The sequence below is a fragment of the Carcharhinus amblyrhynchos genome, chromosome 1, assembly GCF_965287045.1.
Source record: "Carcharhinus amblyrhynchos chromosome 1, sCarAmb.v2.hapA, whole genome shotgun sequence".
NCBI classification, from domain to species: domain Eukaryota; kingdom Metazoa; phylum Chordata; class Chondrichthyes; order Carcharhiniformes; family Carcharhinidae; genus Carcharhinus; species Carcharhinus amblyrhynchos.
The window spans coordinates 65,737,470-65,756,439 of NC_137324.1; the positions used below are offsets into that span (position 1 = coordinate 65,737,470).

Below are 18,970 nucleotides of genomic sequence, written 5' to 3' on the forward strand. Positions count from 1 at the left end.
TGGTGGGTCTGTTGAATCCTGGAATAGGAGAGTCCATGTCAGACTGGATAAAACTGGCTTAAAGACAGAAAACAGCGAGTGTAGGTAAATGATTTTTCATGCTGCAGGATGATTTAGGTAGTGTTCTCTACTTCAGTGTTTTGATATAGATATAAATGACTTGAATACTGTATAACATTAAGCTTTGTGAGGAACTATTTGTTTTCAAAGTTTATTTATTAGTGTCACAAGTATGTTTACATTAACACTGCAATGAAGCTACTGTGAAAATCCCCCTAATGGCAAACTCTGGCACCTGTTCGGGTACAGTGAGGGGGAATTTAGCATGGCCAATCCACCTAACCAGCACTTCCTTCAGGCTGTGGGAAGAAACCGGAGCACCCGGAAGAAACCCATGCAGACACAGGGAGAACATGCAGATTCCGCTCAGGCAGTGACCCAAGCCAAGAATTGAACCTGAATCCCTGGCATTGTGAGGCAGCAGTACCCACTGTGCAACCATGCCACCCACGGTTAGATGACCAAAAGCGTGGTCAAAGCGGTAGGTTTTAATGAATGGCTTAAAGGAGGAAAGCGAGATGAAGAGGATATTTCAGAGTTTAGTGCCAAGCATGAAGACTAAGGGCCCTATTATACCATTTTGATTCTGAATGCTGGGCGGAATTGAAACTGGGAGAGTTTCAGATCCAATTTTTAGACTCGTTCTCAGGCAACCCCATATGACTCTGCCTTCAAAAATATCAGTGAGTCCGAATCGTGCTGTAGAAGCCTGTGGATGGGGCTTAATGTGCCTGAAAACCTGCAGCTCCGATTGGCACCTCCAAATACGCATGTGCAGCAAAAAAAGATAGAATGCGGCTTCCCTGCCATATTGCTCCCAGGCTGGATAATGCCGCCCCTTGATCCCCACAGATGTTGCCCCACCCCCACAACACTACTGACCCCATTATCCCTCCACCCACCTGCCAGCCGGACCAATCGAGATCCCCTCCCCTCCTCCTTCTGACTGATTTCAAGCAGAGTGGCAGCGGACCCTCCCTTCCCCTTCACTGATCTCAGGCAGAGTGGCAGCGGAACCCTTCCTCCCTCCATGATCTCAAGCAGATAGCTGTTGGATGCTCAGCACTTACCTCCTCACTAGCTGGAGGACCCGAATCAGACTTTTATAAAGCATGTCTAACTCGTGCCTAATCTGGATGGATGAACACGGTGGTAAAGGGGGAAGTGCCAATAAGGTGGGTGTGTAGCCAATTAAGCCAATTTAAGTGCTTGCAAATGCATTTAAATGGCCATCACACCTATGTTTTAGAAAATAATTTCATTTGGTATCCTTCTTCTTTTAGTGACAGATCAAATGAATCCGTATTTGCTGTTTCAGAATAGCCACAGTGGAGTTTATTTTAATCATCCTGCCTGCCACAGGAATCAGAGCGGGTAAAGGGTGGACCATGGAAAGGTTCATTGACCTCAGGTGGGATTTTCTGGTTTTGGGACCAGCACAGCTGGAAAATCACATCCAGCATTCTTAATTTCCACCTTTGTTACAATTTGATGTTTATATTGCAGTGAATTCAAATTATATTTGTGTTAAATCATGACAAAACTAACTGTAATCAATTTGTATAAGGAGCATGACACAGGATGTGTGATGTGATGGACAAGATTATAGCTGGAACTTTTAAAAATATAGATGATAAATATTAGCAGATCCTCATTGTGTTGTTCATGGTGAGTCAGCCGCAGGAGTGTTACGCACACATAATACATTCTCAGGGCCGAAATGAGTCAAATCTTGTTCTTATTTTTGTTGGTATTTTAGGGATTGAACTTTGCAACCATAAGTCAGTGATGCTGTTACTGGATTCTTTTACTAATTTGTACTGATTTATTTTTTGTTCAAAACAAAGGATAAGTTTGAGATGGGTGCATATTTAGAAGTGGTCCTGGTGTTAAACAGAACTTGTGTAGTGTCCTGGACTTTATCAGTGTTGCAATGAGGTTTTGCCATTTTGGCAACATCTGGTGATTTCTGTAACACCATTGGTGCCATTGTGGAGAACAAAAACATTTACTCCACTTAATTAGGAATAAATATTTTGATTTGATTTATTACTGTCACATGTACTGGGATACAGTGAAAAGTATTGTTTCTTGCACACTATACAGGCAAAACATACCGTTCATGAAGTACATAGGGCAATAGTGCAGAATACAGTATTGCAGTGACAGATGGGGTGAAGAGAATGATCAGCTTAATATATGTTAGGACCATTCAACTGTCTGATGACAGCAGGGAAGAAGCTGTTTTTGAATATTATATGTTATAACTAAATTAAATATTATTAATTATTATAACTTGTGTGATGCATATCTTTTTTCTTCCTCAATCACACCCACCCCTTTCTCTCCTCTGCCATCCCCTGCTATAAAGGGAATGGTATTTTACACAGGGAGATCCATCAGAACTGGAGAGGGGCAGGGTTGCAATCCCAGTAGGTTCACAGAAGAAAAATCAAATAAGATGCATTGGTTCATTAAAATAATTGAGCAAAGCAATTCACCTCTGCTTCCTTGCAAAGTACAGCATTTCTGTCTTCTCCTGAACTAAGATTGATGGCTGCTAAATGTTTTTTTTATAAAAATCAAAGTACTTAACAAATCACGAGGTTTGTTTGAAATGAGCCCAAACCCAGATTAGAGCTTCCTGAACAGGCATTTAACCAGCACTAAATCTGCCATACACTGTATTTCATTCAGTCAATTATTCTAATTGGCAGGATGCTGTAAGCGCAAACTAAGAAATCCAAGCTATCTTCATAACAAAAATCATAACTGACTTGGGACGTTGACAAATCACTCCACCTCCTGCATCAGCAAGGTATCAGTTACTAAAGCAGTGTTTTCCACTGCACTGTAAAGAAACCCAGGAAGTCAGAATTTCAAACAGTGGCTAATTATAGTCAAGTAGTGTTTTGGACATCTGCCTACACTGCACTACAGATTAGCCTGCTTATTCTCAGTTATCCGGAACAGCTCTTCCATTGTTAGCCAACATTAGGATACAGAGGTAACATACGCGAGATATTGCACTGGGATGGCCAAGTCAGATAAAAAGGAAATTCATCTCAAAATGTTACTACTCTTGGATCTGAGAAATTTAATTTATAGCAGGGAATAGGACAGGGCAGATGGGTGGTGCTTGTGGTGGGAAAAAAAATACAGAATGGAAACAAAATTCAGAAAGCATTTAGAAATAATTGTGGAAATTTATTGACGAAATTGCATATTTAGAGCAATGAGTTTATGAAGAGATTTTCCAGCATTTATGTGCATCATCGGTTTATATCATGAAGCGTGAAGAAATAGATTATAGAAAAAGTGTGACACAAATGATGACAGCAACAAATGACATAGAAAGTAATGTAAATACAAGCAGGATTTTTCTGTTGCTGTGAGCAGGGGGAATCAGTGTGTATTGTTTGTTAATAGCATTTTTCACATGAATCCAAGAATATGCTGATGATCCTGGGAATATAACTAAAGGTCCTCTTTCATTGGAAATTCCTGTTTATAAAACATTGGCGGCAAATTAACACTTGCCATTACTTTATTTTAATTTTCTGTGGTTGTATTTATGCATCCTTTATGAGGATGGCATGAGTGTTGGAAATAGAATACTTCAATCGTTTACTCTTTCAGGTACCCTCAGACAAGGGGCAGAATTTTACTGGCATGTCCGTCCGAGGTTCGGACGATCCTGCCCGAGGACAATGGAGAATGTCATTCTCCAAGCCTCACCCCCATCTGGAACCGGGGCCAGCATGTAGATAAAATTCCGGACAAGGTTTTTCTCTTTGCAGCAGGAATTGTAAGTTGTCCATTTCCCAACACTGCAAGTCCATTTCCTGCAAGATAGTGCACAACCATGCCATTTTCATGGAATGCTGGTGAGAGTGAGCTACCACCTCCAACAGCAAGGCTGAGGCAGAACTAGAGGCAGGTAGATACAGAAGTAGATGGGATACTGTATGTGCAGACTGAGAAATCCAAGCTCAGTGGTTAGCACTGCTGCTTCACGGCGCCCGGGACCCGGGTTCAATTCCCGGTTTGGGTCACTGTGTGGAGTTTGTATGTTTCCCTGTGTTTGCGTGGGTTTCCTCCGGGTTCTCCTGTTTCCTCCCACAGTCTGAAAAATATGTTGGTTAGGTGCAATGACCCAACAGGCGCCAGTCTGTGGTGACCAGGGGAATTTCACAGTAACTTCATTGCAGTGTTAATGAAAGCCTTACTTGTGACTGATAAATAAACTTTGCTTTAAAAGGCCCGTCTCATTCATTGGGACATTGGCCCAGTTCACTGGATGTGTTTGTGCCCCCCCCCCCAACACTCACCCCTCACCCACTTCACATGCTCCCTCCATGCCCCCTACATAACCTACACCTCATATCACCTGCATAATCCCCCGTGTCCCTGCCATACCTCCTCAGCCCTATGCTCCCATTCCACCATACAACCCCTCAGCCCCCATGCTGAATCAGCCAGAATATAAAGAACTCATGAGCCCTATAATAACACTGAGATTTGGAGACTTTCATAAAACTATCAAAATAAACAGTCATTCAATGACTACTTCAGAAAAACCATTATCCTATTAAGAGGTCTTCACAACGAGCTATGACTCTCCCTGTAGATTTCAGCAGATTTAACTAGCGCTACAAAAACACCAAACACTCCCACAGCCAGCAGAAACCAATCAGCATCTAAACTGAATGTAATTGTTGATTCTTAAATAGCTCTGGTGTGGGGTGGGAGAGCAAAGTCCTTTCTGCTGCTGAATAAGAGAGGGTGTTAGTTAGAATGTTGAGGTTAATTCATCATTCACTCTGACTGACATCAATACACACTCATGTTAATCACCTACCCAAAATGGTGGTATAGTGGTTAGCACTGTTGCCTCACAGCCCCAGGGACCTGAGTTTGATTCCAGCATTGGGTGATTGTGTGGAATTCTCCCCTTATCTGTGTGGGTTTCCTCCAGATGTTCCAGATTTCCCCCGTAGTCCAAAGATGTGTGAGCTAGGTTGTTTGGCCATGCTAAATTGCCCCTTAGTGTCAGGGCAATGAGCAAGATAAATAAGTGGGCTTATGGGGTAAGGGCCTGGGTGGGATTGTTGTCAGTGCAGGCCTGATGAGCTGAATGGCTCCTCCTGCACTATAGGGATTCTATGATTCTATTAGTCTATGACACCCAGTCTGACCTACACCATAACTGTGCACCTGTGGAGAGGACACCACTTTGGACCCAAAACCACACCCGTAGTGATGGAAATATGGGCACTAAGCAACTGAATCTGGCAGCCAGGATTTTCAAATAATGACTAGCATTATTAACCAGCTTTGCCATATTTAGCTTTCTTCTAGTGGCAGCTTTTGCCAACTTTACATGAAAAATAAATTCTAACTTGTCATCTATGCCAACACAAACCATATATTCCAAGTTATCCAGACCTAAAATAATTCAGAATGCTGCAAATTTGCTGTAGTTGTGTAGGAGTCATGCTTATAAAAGATCTTTGATCTGAAAAAAAAATAAACACGTGCTTTTGAACAATTATATTGATTTTGTCTTGCTCTATGTAGGATACAGCTGGACAAGAACGTTATAGGACAATCACCACAGCTTATTATCGTGGTGCCATGGGCTTTATCCTAATGTACGACATCACAAATGAAGAATCCTTCAACGCGGTACAGGACTGGTGAGTGTAAAGAAAGGTTTCTGTGCTACACCATTTCAGCAACTGTGGGTTGGATTTTCCAGTTGGTGCCAGAACCCTGGTGCCAGGCATACAGGGACTCCTGAGCCCATCCACATCCTCAACTACCAGCCAGTGAAACCTTCTAGGAGTCTGGTTTCCTTATTAGCCGCCTCCAAGTTCACTATCGTAATAAGAACTATGGGCAGGTCCAATCAGAGGGTCTGTAGTGATGTCAGACCAGTACCCTTGGCTGTCTGCATGGGAGAATTAAAGAGAACTGAAGCTGTTTGAGTCATGAGGTTGGAGGGGCATCCTCTTTCCTGAGCTGTTCATGGATGGGCCTGCAGCCTTTCTTCCACCCATACCCTCATTGAGGATGGAGCAGCTGAATCCAGTGGTCTCCTGATCTACCAGTGGGAGGCCTGTTCAATTGAGCAGGCTGGCTCCACTCAGATGGGGCCTGAATTGTACCAACTGGTTGCCTGCCCCCATGGAGTGGGGAGCCAACCCACTTTCCAGCCCCCTCTTATGAAAGTCCTTCAGAGATGGAAGTGCGCTGAGGAGCAGTCCCACTGCAGTTCCCCAGCAGCCCTACCCTAAAAACCCATCTTCACAGGGCTGGAAAAATCCATTCCTGTACATCTGAAATGAAGTTTCAGCAAATGTTGATATCATATGTGCTAAATAGACTCATAGTTTTCCCATGATGTTTCATTTGATAATTATGGTTTTCTAATCTCTTACTCTCGCATGATTTTGGAGACTTATTTTTCTCTCTGTTTCTGGGAAGAAGCCAACTGAGGCTGCAAGCTCAGTTTCCAGTGGGATCTGTGGTGAATATGTGGTTGTGACCTCAAAAGGCTTCCTTCCCATCCCCATTCTGACCCTCGCATTTTTATTGGCCCTGATTTTACTGGCTTGGCCGCCCGAAATCGGGGCAGGTGAGGCTCAGAGAGCAGCACTCCCCATTGGCCTTGGGTAAAATTTTACAAGCCTTGAGCGGTCGTGCCAGCAAAATCCAGGGCCATTGTGTCACCTATGTCTTGTTTTCTGCCTATCCATTCCTTTTCCTACCACCTCCTTAATCCCATCACCACCTCTGCAGAATCCTATCACTGCCTCTATCCTTACTGTCTGGACTATCTGTGTAGGTACTTTCTCAGCCACTTCCGTCATCTCCCTCACTCGCCCTCCTTCAATTATCCTTTTGATTTCAACAGTGTAAGATACAATGGTAATGTAATCAGTACAATCTATTATATTTGTTCTTTAGCTTTTGTGCATAATGATTTTGAAAAATAATTAGCCAGAATCTTCCAGCTTTGATGTTTGAAGCAGGGTTTTTCATGGTGGCAGCATCCAGATCAAAACCTTTTCCCTCACAAGACTGCAGAAATATTGAGAAAATAGGCACCTTCAACAGATTCTGAACTGAAACAAATCCCCAACTCAAGATACAGACAGGAAAAACTTCACCAGAGAGAGAAAACTCCAAAGAAAGAAAAGCCTGGAGCAAACAGGCTAAAATTTTACTCAAATATAAGACTCCATTGAATTTGTCTTAGCAGTCAGGTGTCAGCAAGTAGAGCTTACAACCTGCAAAGATGAGATAAGTACCAGAATTTTACTGCCTCGCTCATCTGAGGCTCATAAGATCCCACCTGAGGCCAAAGGAGAATGCCATTCTACGCGCCTCAACCACTCCAATTTTGGGTGGTCGGCCGGTAAAATTCTGGCCAAAATATCTAAAATTCCAGACCAACGAGTCCAGAGTAACCCTTCATTCATTCAGTCAGAACCATCCAATGAGGTTTTTTAACATCTTGTTGAGACGATGATGTTATTCTGTACAGGTAAAGAATGCTGTGTGGGTGTGTGTCCATTTTGAATTAAACCAGGTGGAAGGTTACTAGAGACAGGTTGTCTGTGAGGTCTAAAAGATGAAAGATTAAAAATGTTAGGTTGATGCGTTTGTATGAAAGGTTATGGTGAGTTTGAGTTACGAATAAATTTGTTGATTAGCATTGAGAGATAAGTGGGAAACTTGATTTTACAGCTGTTGAATTTCAGAAAAGAGTTCAGAGGTGACAAGGATCTTACAAATGTTCCATGAGGAAAAAGAGGAAAATATATGAAATTTTATTGATCCGAAAGTAGAGGCAAAATAGAAAACATGGAAGATTTTACATTTGGAAGAGTTGACTTCACAGAGGTGTTTGTCGACAATGCAATCAGAGGTAAAAGGAAAAAGTATTTAAAGAGTTCTAGTGAATGTGGGGAAAGCTCTGAAGACCAGTGGATTCTTCCAGTCCTGCCAATGAATGCAGCAAGTGGTGATTCAACAGGAAACTGCATTGATACCAGTGGGACCAGTGGGATCAGAAGATCCCTCTGCCATTTTGCGATGGGTTGCATGGAGAGTCTCAGCCTTTGTTTCTGAACCTCCTTTTAGAATTCCACATCAGAGTGGAAGTTTCTGAGAAGTCGTACAATATAACTTTATTAACGAGACAACAATTCCCTTACTTAGGTAATATTACTAGATTTTTATGGTTCAAATCTATAAAGGGATTGTTGCCAAGAATGTAGTTTACTTGTGTATTTTTGAACATATAGGGTTTTTTGTGGATTGTCCTGTAAGACTGTTTTAACTGTATGACTTTAATCTTATGTGCTTAAATTTTATGTTTTTCTTAATAAATCTTTTAATTTTTTAAATTTGAACAACAACACTGGAGTTCTATGCTTTTGGGGCCAGTAGCAACTCTTCATTTTTAAATTAAAATAAACATTAATAACCAGTGAGACAGACCTCACTTTGAGGCCTGCCTTGCTCAGCAATAACATCTGCTGTGATCGTAACAAGCAACATTTGAAAGAAACTAATCGCAAATTCTGATCCCTGATTTCGAGACTCAACACATGGCTGCCAAATTCAGCAAAGAGGGAAAAAATAATAATTTTGTCTTCTTAAGGTATTTTGCAACCATCTGATTTCCTAAGTAATGAGCCTGTGCTTCTTTTCTACACATCTCAGCTTATAACACCGTACCACTGATTAAATTAAGCTAATCCATGCAGCCATGGCAGACCCTCCTACACACCCACACCATTTTAGCCTACCAAGACCTGACAAGCATAGAAAATCTATTGTTTGGCAATGAACAGCGACACTGTTCATTAAGACAAGCTGATAATATACTCAAGGCTATGAAGGCTACTTCATGGTATCTGAAGCAGGTTTCTTCCTCATTCACTACTTGCTCCTGGCTAAAAATATTGGGAGGAGGGGAGAGAACTTAATAGGTATGACATGGCGAGCACATTGGAAGAGAAGGAATATGTGCAACTGAGATGAAATAAAATGAAGTGAGTGAATCAGGTAGGGAATAATAAAAGAGAAATGGTCCATAGTTCAAAGAATAAAATAAACTGGGCTGGCACCAGTTGAATGATAAATCCAACATGAACATTGAAATACTGTGAGCAGTGAATTCAAAAACATCCTCAGAAATTCTAAAATAGATGTTTCTGATACTCAAATCTTCGTAAAGGCTAGCCAGTGCTTTTCATGTATGGATGCATGAGCACATGGCCCAAGGAGGTTGTCAGAAGCAAAACCTTACAGTGAAGAGGGATAATCTGGCCCTCTGCCTTTGTTTGCTGGTTCTTGGCCCTGAGTTTTCTCTTGGATGTTGTAATATCTATGCAAGGTTCTGAACACAGAGCCAAGTAAAAGTGCACCAGCAGCATGCATTACTTCAATTAATATAATGAAAAAACTGGGTCTTGTTTCAGTATTCAGTAACCTAAGCAATACATTAACATATTAATAGTTGTAAATCAGACTGGTTATCAGTACTTATAAGAAATAAGTGACTTGTACAGCTGTGCAATAACCAGCAGACCCATCTCAATAACAATAAAATGAGTTATTCAGTGCTGCCAATAAGGCATGGATGTTTCAGAATGAATTGTATGGGCACTTTGAAAATCAACCATTACAATTTCAGCTGCTGACGGGATCACAGCATGTTGAAGAGAAATAGAACGTAAAACATAGAATATATTACAGTACAGCACAGGGTCAGGCCCTTTGGCCATGATGTTGTGCTGAATATGATGCCAAATTAAACTAATGCCTTCTGCTGCCCTTGGTCCATATCCCACTATTTCTTGCATATTCACATGTTTACTTTGGTTTTTTTTAAAGTTTATTTATTAGTGTTACTAGTAGGCCTACATTAACACTGCAGTGAGGTTACTGTGAAAATCCCCTCGTCGCCACAGTCCGACACCTGTTCAGCTACACAGAGAGAATTAAGCATGGCCAATGCACCTAACCAGCACATCTTTTGCACTGGGGGAAGAAACTGGAGCACATAGAGGAAACACACGTAGACACGAGGAGAACGTGCAGACTCTGCACAGACGGTGACCCAAGCTGGGAATCGAACACGGGTCCCTGGCGCTGTGTGGCAGCAGTGCTAACCACTCTGTGACAAGTGCTGTTCCACAGGGCTCTGTACTGGGACCTCTGCTATTTGTGATATATATAAGTGATTTGGAAGAAGGTGTAACTGGTGTGATCAGTAAGTTTGCAGATGACACGAAGATGGCTGGACTTGCGGATAGCGATTAACATTATCGGAGAATACAGCAGGATATAGATAGGCTAGAAAATTCGGCGGAGAAATGGCAGATGGAATTTAATCCAGATAAATGCTAAGTGGTGCATTTTGGTAGGACTAATGTAGGGGGGATCTATACAATAAATGGCAGAACCATCAAAAGTATAGATGCACAGAGGGACTTGGGTGTGCAAGTCCACAGATCCTTGAAGGTGGCAGCACAGGTGGAGAAGGTGGTGAAGAAGGCATATGGCATGCTTGCCTTTATAGGGTGGGGCATAGAGTATAAAAACTGACAGCTGATGTTTCAGCTATATAGAACGTTGGTTAGGCCACATTTGGAGTACACAGTTCTGGTCGCCACACTACCAGAAGGATGTGGAGGCTTTGGAGAGAGTGCAGAGAAGGTTTACCAGGATGTTGCCTGGTATAGTGGGTCTTAGCTATGAGGAGAGATTGGGTAAACTGGGGTTATTGTCCCTGGAAAGACAGAGAATGAGGGGAGACCTAATAAAGGCGTATAAAATTATGAGGGGTATGGATAGGGTGAACAGTCGGAAGCTTTTTCCCAGGTCGGAGGTGACAAACTCGAGGGGTCACAGGTTCAAGCTGGGAGGGGGCAAGGTTTAACTCAGGTATCAGAGGGACGTATTTCACACAGAGGGTGGTGGGGGCCTGGAATGCGCTCCCGAGCAGAGTGGTGGAGGCAGACACGCTGGGATCGTTTAAGACTTATCTGGATAGTCAAATGAGCAGACTGGGAATGGAGGGATATAGAAGAATGGTCTAGTTGGACCAATGAGCAGCGCAAGCTTGGAAGGCCGAAGGGCCTGTTTCCTGTGCTGTATTGTTCATTGTTCTGCATTATTCATCCTTATGACATGATGATCAGTCTTACCCAATCTTTTCCCCACAGATAGTCAGTCCATTTGATCCACCTCATTTTCCAGCACCAGGTCCAGCATTGTGTCCTTTCTAGTTTGATCAAGAACATGTTAATCAAGGATGGCATGGTGACACAGTGGTTAGCACTGCTGCTACACAGTGGTTAGCACTGCTGCTTCACAGTGCCAGGGACACGGGTTTGATTTTCAGCTTGGGTTATTGTCTGTGTGGAGTTTGCACATTCTCCCCGTATCTGCATAGATTTCTTCTGGGTGCTCCGGTTTCCTCCCACAGACCAAAATGTGTGGGTTAGGTGGTTTGGCCATGCTAAATTTCCACTTAGTGTCAGGGTGATGAGGTAGAGTAAGTGTGTGGGGTTATGGAGATAGGGCCTGGGTGGGATTGTGGTGCAGACTTGATGAGCTGAATGGGCTCCTTCTGCACTGTAATATTCTATGATGTTCTTCTGAACACAGTTCAGAAATTTCTCCTCTTCCTTATCCTTTACTCTAACATTATCCTAATCAATATCTGAGTAATTAAAGTTCCCCAGTTTCATCACTCCATTGTTCTTGCACATCTTTATGATTCCCATGCAGATTTGCTCCTTCATTTTTCTCTCTCCCACTTAGAGGCCTATAGAATACTCCCCATGTAGGACCATACACTTCCTGTTTCTCAACTCTAAGCAAATGGATTCTGCTCTTGCAACCTCAAGGGCATTCTCTCTTTCTGGTATTACAGTGTCTTCCTCAGTCAATGCTGCCTTCTCACCTTCCATTTATTCCTTCCCCAAATTTATTAAAACCTTGTATGTTATGCACCCAGTCACCATCTGTAAGCCACGTATCCATTATTGCTACTACATCACATTCCCACATGGTTATTTGTGCTTGTAGCTCACCAAACTTCTGATTTACACTGTGCATTCTGAACCTATTTTTGTTATAGTCCTTAATCTGCTCAATTCAAATATAAAATTATTCCCTTCTCCATTGCTGCCAATACTCTCACTTTTATGTACCTTATTCCTCTTTCTCCTATATATTGGTGGCCAATGTTTGCCAAATTATCTTAAACCCTCGCCAACCACAATAATAAACCTCCCACAAAGACAAGAGTTCCAGTCCTAATGAAGTTCAACCCGTCCATTTTGAATAGATCTTTCCTTACCAAGAACTGACCCTGATACCCAAAGGATCTGAAGCCTTTCCCCCTGCACCATGTCTCAAGCCACAAATTGACTCCCCCCAATCCCCTTATTTCTTGATAGACAAGGGAATTAAGGGTTATGGGGAGAAAGTGGTAAAGTGGAACTGATCCACTTCAGATCAGCCATGATCTTATTGAATGGTGGGGCAGGCTCAAAGAGCTAGTTGGCTACGCCTGCTCCTATTTCTTATGTTCTTATGTTCTTCTCCCACTACTGTGTAACACTGGGAGTGTGCTCCTCCCATTTTTTTTTAGTTTTTCCATGGGAAGTGGTTTCACTGGCAAACCCAACATTTTATTTCCATCCCTATTTGTTTTCAGAAGTTGGTTGTGAGCGACTTCCTTGAACCGCTGCAGCCCATCTGGGTGCAGATACACCCAGAAGTGCTTTGAACGCACTCAGTCTTTGATCCTCTCACAGGTACCATTGTGCACTCAATTTGGACCTGCTCTGCTGTTGCTCTTTGATCCTTCTGCTGTTACCACCGAATGAAAGTCACAAATTATTTATGTAACTACAACAATTAAATAATACAACATATTTTGATGTAACTACAGCGGATTATCTTCACATTTATTTATTTATCTAACAATGACCTGTAAGGGATACTAATTTATTCATTTCTTTATTATTTAATTGTTGTAGAAAGTACTAATGATTCAATACTATTGTTAATTTTCATTCATAAGCAACAACTCAAGAGATTCACTAATGTAAGACAAATTGAATATTTTGACAGGGAAAGACTTGAATCTATTTTCCTATAGAATAAGGAATATTCAAATATGAGCTGAAATTCTTCAGTCTCGTATGGCCCCGCTAGTGCCACCAGCAGGACCGGAAAATTTGGTGTTCAACCAGATCGCTGTTCAGATCAGCAAGATTGAAAAATCGCAGGCACGGGCGAGGTCGGAGCATTCCAGCCATGATATATAAAAATGTGTGAATGTATTTATACATTCTATTTTATGTTCTTTGTATATTGACAGAGGCACTAGTTTGCTTCATATGTGTGATTTGTTTTGCATGATAACCTTTCATTAAGAAGACTATATAAAGCCATAGGCCGTGCAAATATTTGATTCAGAGTCAATAGCAGAAAAATGAAAGCTATAGATATAATAATGTTCCAATGTTAATATCTGAGGATTAGTTCTCCTATTTGTCGCCATTTGTAGCAGGCGTGCATGGCCATCTCCAGTTTTCTCTTGTTCCTTTGTTGAGACAAAGGGGAAATAATTGCTGTCAATAATTCATCAAGCACTGTTATTAATTTTGAAAGCTTAGTAATGTGAACTCCTTCAGTTTACTGACAAGTGTGGTTTGCATTTCAGCAGCATGCAATTAGTTAAATTGTTCCCCGACAGTTTAATAATGGTTTATATCTGACACTTCGGCAGTATTATGGAGGCAGCAATCAACAAAGGCTTTCCCTGCTCTCATATGGAGAATTATTTATTTTTCTATTCAGAATCAAGTGTAATTTTGTTTGGGATTGAATAGATGGGGATGGTTAAAATCTAAAGGTTGATTTAATTTCAATGCTCATGCTTAAAAAGAGGAAAGATCCACGAGTGTTAGCCTTTATTCATATGAATTTCCCCATCCCCTAGTTATAGCCCATCTCATGTATATTTTTTACCAGGAATCAATGATTGCCCATGTGAGAATTCACATCATTCAACTGTGACAGGGGAGTGAAAATTAATTCATGCAATGTCATTTGTATTTCTCTCTAAACCAAAGATGAAATGTGAAGAGCCTGGAATCTTTTGAAAAAAAATACCCTGGTAGAAAGAGGTTGATTTAAATATAATGCTTCTAAACCAATTCTACTTCAATTTCTCAACATTTTTTATCCTATAGATTGATAAAACGTCTGACAGATTTAGTTTGTTGCTCATGAAAAATTAATTAAAACCTCCATCAGGGATGGAGTAAATGCTGCTCTGATATTAATGCTTTAAATCCTTAATGCAGATAGCCAAAGGATAGAGGTAATCAGTAAGGGTGCTTTATCTGGCCACAGCACTCTGAGCTGCAGCAGGGGAAATCAGCCAGATTTCCCATTTTTAATTGGAATGAAGTGACTGGCTGAAATACAGGCGGCGAAGGGGAGGATTTTGTCTCCATGACTTGTAATAAATTCCATAGAACGAGGCGAGGATTTGCATGGATACAACCACCTGCCAACTGCCATTAAAGTTTATTTAGTAGTTAAAAATAGATGTACATTCAGACTGTAATGAAGGTACTGTGAAAATCCCCTAGTCACCTGTTCGGGTACACTGAGGGAGAATTTAGCACAGCCAGTGCATCTAGCCAACAGATCTTTGGACTGTGGGAGGAAAACAGATCACCCGGAGGAAACCCACACAAACACAGGGAGAACGTGCAAACTCCACACAGGCAATGATCCGAGGTGGGAATCAAACCCAGGTCCCTGATGCTATGAGGCAGCAGTGCTAACCACTGCGCCACTGTGCTTGAGCTGGCTTGTGAAGTGTACAGTTTAGTTGGGAATCAGGAGCTGAGACCTCCTGAGGAAATACAACCCAAGAGAAGAGGAGCAAGAAGCAGAGAAAAAATTGATGGGAATAACATTTTCAAACAAATATATTGAAATAATTACTTGAGGAAAGAGATAATAGAGGAAAAGAAATAGAGCAGTAGTAAAAATTCTTTACGGTTGTGTGAAATGTTTATATTGTGATACATTATACAAAATGAATAAATCTAAGCCTGATGCTGTGGGCCATTGAAGGTTCAGTAGATCCAAATTAGTTAAGAGGATTCTGTGGAGTCACATAAACAAAGGTTTCCAAAACCCGCAATGTTTCAGTGGAGCTGTAATGATTCCGATGAAGTGTGTCAGCTTGTCTCAGTTGGAGCAAACTCACATGTTTCAGAAGGATATGGGTTCAATGCCAACTACAGGACTGCATGAAAGACTGCTGTATCATTTTGACTGAATTCAGATTCTCAAACTGGCATGAAGAAATGAAAGATTTCAAAAAAATGTAAATGGGAAAACCAGGAAAAATAATAAGTATTAATGTGCCAAAAATAAACTTCAGTCAGGATTGAGTGGTATTTATGTGAATGGATGGCACAGTGGTTAGCACTGTTGCCACACAGCACCAGAGACCCAGGTTTAATTCCGGCCTCGAGTGACTGTGTGGAGTTTTCACATTCTTCCCATGTCTGTGTGGGTTTCCTCTGGATGCTCTGGTTTCTTCCCACATTCCAAAGATGCACATGTGGGTTAGGTTGATTGGCCATGCTAAATTGACCCGAGTGTCAGGGGATTAGCAGGGTAAATCTGTGGGATTACAAGAATAGGACCTGGGTGGGATTGTGGTTGGTGCACTGCTGCCACACAGTGCCAGAGACACAGGTTCAATTCCAGCCTCAAGTGACTGTGTGAAGTTTGCACATTCTCCCAATGTCTGTGCAGGTTTCCTCTGGATGCTCTGGTTTCCTCCCACATTCCAAAGATGCACATGTGGGTTAGGTTGATTGGCCATGCTAAATTGACCCATTTGGTGCAATGGTTGGTGGTTTATGGTTGGTGCAATGGGCCAGATGCCTCCTCCTGCATTGTAGGGATCCTACGTACAAAACATTCAAAATGTAGCATTAACAAGTTTTGATAGAAGATGAAGCTGAATTATACGGGGTGTCCCATTAAAAGGTTGTGGTAGAGGGAGCCCACTGATGCTAAGAACAGCTGCCCTCTGTCATTAACATATCCTGGAGCGATCATTTGTGCCCCTTGGGGACAGGAAATCCCACCTCAGTAAGCTACTGGCCAATCAGAGGCTGTAAAAAGTCTGACAACACCAGGTTTCAGTCCAACCGATGAAACCTGGTGTTGTCAGACTTTTCACTGTGTTTACCCCAGTCCAACGCCGGCATATCCACATCAATCAGAGGCCAGCAGTTCTCAGTGTACCAACAGCGCCAGCAGGAGTGCTGGCTACTGCTGGTACTGCACTCAGGCATTGAAAAGGCAATGAATCAAAACTTTGTGTTTGGGGGTCAAAGATGGGAGTGGGGACCCAGGGTTTGAAATGCCATGGGAGAAGGGCATCCTTTGGTGGGGGTAGGAGTTTAACACTGCAAGGAGAGTCCTTTGATGGGTGTCTGATGCCAGTTATGGAGAGGATCCTGCTCTGCCCAGCATCGGTCCACGCAGGAAACCATCAGAGCTGCCCTATTGTCACGAGCTTGTAATGGAATGAGGCCCGTATGTGGGCATTCATTTCCTACTTAAGGGCCTTAATTAGCCCAGTGGCAGGTGGAATGCCCGACTCAATCCCTACCACTGATATAATTACAGGCTGGGTAGGGGCAGGGGGGTAGGTGAGGCACAGGCCATCCACTGGATTTTACACATAAGTGGGCGAGCATTTAATTCAGAGCAAAAAACACAAGCAATAGGAGCAGGAGTTGACCATATAGCCTGTCTCATTCATTAAGATCATTGCTGAACTTTTATATCAAATCTACTCTCCATTCCCATTTCTAAACCCCTTAATTCCCATAGTGTTCAAAAATCAATTACTCTCAGCTTTGGAAGTGCATAGGGAAGTTTTATTATAGTAAAAGGCCATATAAATACAAGTTGTCGATAAATATACTCATCAGCTAAGCGGCCTTTGGTGTGGAAAAGTTCAAAAACATACAACTCTTTGGGCCAAGTTCTTCCATCCCACTCCAGACATACTGTACACCATTCTACCAGGACAGACCAGCCCTCCATCTCCATGTTGAGCTGGCCTTTAAGGACAGCACCATGCTGTGGTCATGGACCTCCTGTATCAGTGTCTGAGTTCAGTGCAGAACCTGAGATTGGAGAGTACAGAGATCTCCTACCGCCTGGTGCCACATACAAGTGTCTACCCGGACAGCACTATGCTGCAGGACTCATGCATTCAGCATAACAAAGGTCCGAAGTTCAATTAGGGCAGGTTGTGAGGTGAAGGCAGTTTTGGCATTGGTGAGGGTGGGAAGAGAGCAGGAGGTGCCTTTTGAAGACAAGGGTGTAATGCAGTAAGATGACTGTGCAAGAGAAAGGCATGTAAGAGAAAGGCAAACACTTGGAGGGCACAATGGAAGGAGAGTTGTGCAGAGGGAAGGGCAAAGGCTCACAATGACAAGCAAAGGGTCAAGGAGGTGAATGAAGAGCATAAACAATGTCACTAATGTGTCCACCTCAATCACCTCACTTGACAGTGGATTCCAAGCCCCTACCATCTTCAGTGTAAAAGACTTCCCCTGCACATCTCTACTGAACTTTTCTCCCATTACCTTGAACTTGTGCCTCCTTGTAATTATCATTTCTACCCTGGGAAAAAACTTCCAACTGTTCACCCTATCTATGCCCCTCATAATTTTGTAAACTTCTATCGGGTCACCCCTCAGCTGCCATCTTTCCAGGGTGAACAATCCCAGTTTGTTCAATCTCTCCTCATAACTAACATCCTCCACACCAGGCAACATCCTGGTAAACCTTTTCTGTACTGCCTCCAAGCCCTTCTAATAGTGTGGTGACCAAAATTGGACACAGTATTCCAAATGTGGCCTAACCAATATTTTATATAACTGTAACATAATTTGCCAATTTTTATATTTGATGCCCTGGCTGAAGAAGGCAAGTATGCCATATGCTTTCTTCAAACCTTTTTCATCTTTGCTGCTACTTTTAAAGATCTGTGGACCTGTACTCCCAGATCTCTGTCTATGCTTATGATGGTTCTGCCATTTATTTTATAACTCTCACCAGAATTGGATCCACCAAAATGCATCACCTCTCATTTGTCTGGATTAAATTCCATCTGCTATTTCTCCGCCCAATTTTCCAGCCTATCTATATCCTGCTGTATCCTCTGACAATCTTTATCACTACGCACAACTCCAGTAATCTTAGTATCATCCGCAAACTTGCAAATCTGACCAGCTACTTTTTTATCCAAGTCATTTATATGTATTACCAACAACAGAGGGCCCAGCACTCTGGACGATAGCGTTCCCTGCAGAATACCATGAGTTAGAGCCCTCCATTCAGAAAAACACCCTTCCACTGTTATCCTTCTATGGCCTAGCCAATTCTGATTTTATCCAGCTAGTTCACCATGATCCCATTTCAGTTAACCATTTACACCAGCCTGCTATGTCACCTTATCAAATACTTTGCCAAAGTCCATGTAGACAAAATCCACAATCCTTCCCTCAGCAATCATTTTTGTCACCTCCTCAAAAAACTCAATCAAATTTGTGAGACATGACCTTCCTCGTACAAAACCATGCAGCCTGTCACTAATAAGACCATTCAGATCCAAATGTGTATGAATCTAACCCTAAGAATCTTCTCCAACAATTTCAATATCACTGATGTCAAGCTCACTGGCCTACAGTTACCCAGGTTATCCTTGCTACCCTTCTTAAATAACAGGACAACATTGGCTATCCTCCTATCC

General features: G+C 42.2%; 1 protein-coding gene across 4 annotated transcripts in view; it reads left to right on the top strand.

The window, feature by feature from the left end:
* The window catches only part of rab3c (RAB3C, member RAS oncogene family), a 162,023-nt gene that overhangs the window by 118,082 nt on the left and 24,971 nt on the right, over window positions 1–18,970 (top strand). For all 4 annotated transcript variants that reach the window (XM_080186248.1, XM_080186241.1, XM_080186255.1 and 1 more), the window contains one exon: window positions 5,641–5,759. In XM_080186248.1, coding sequence (XP_080042374.1) covers window positions 5,641–5,759 — 119 coding nt within the window. The remainder of the gene's footprint in view (window positions 1–5,640; window positions 5,760–18,970) is intronic.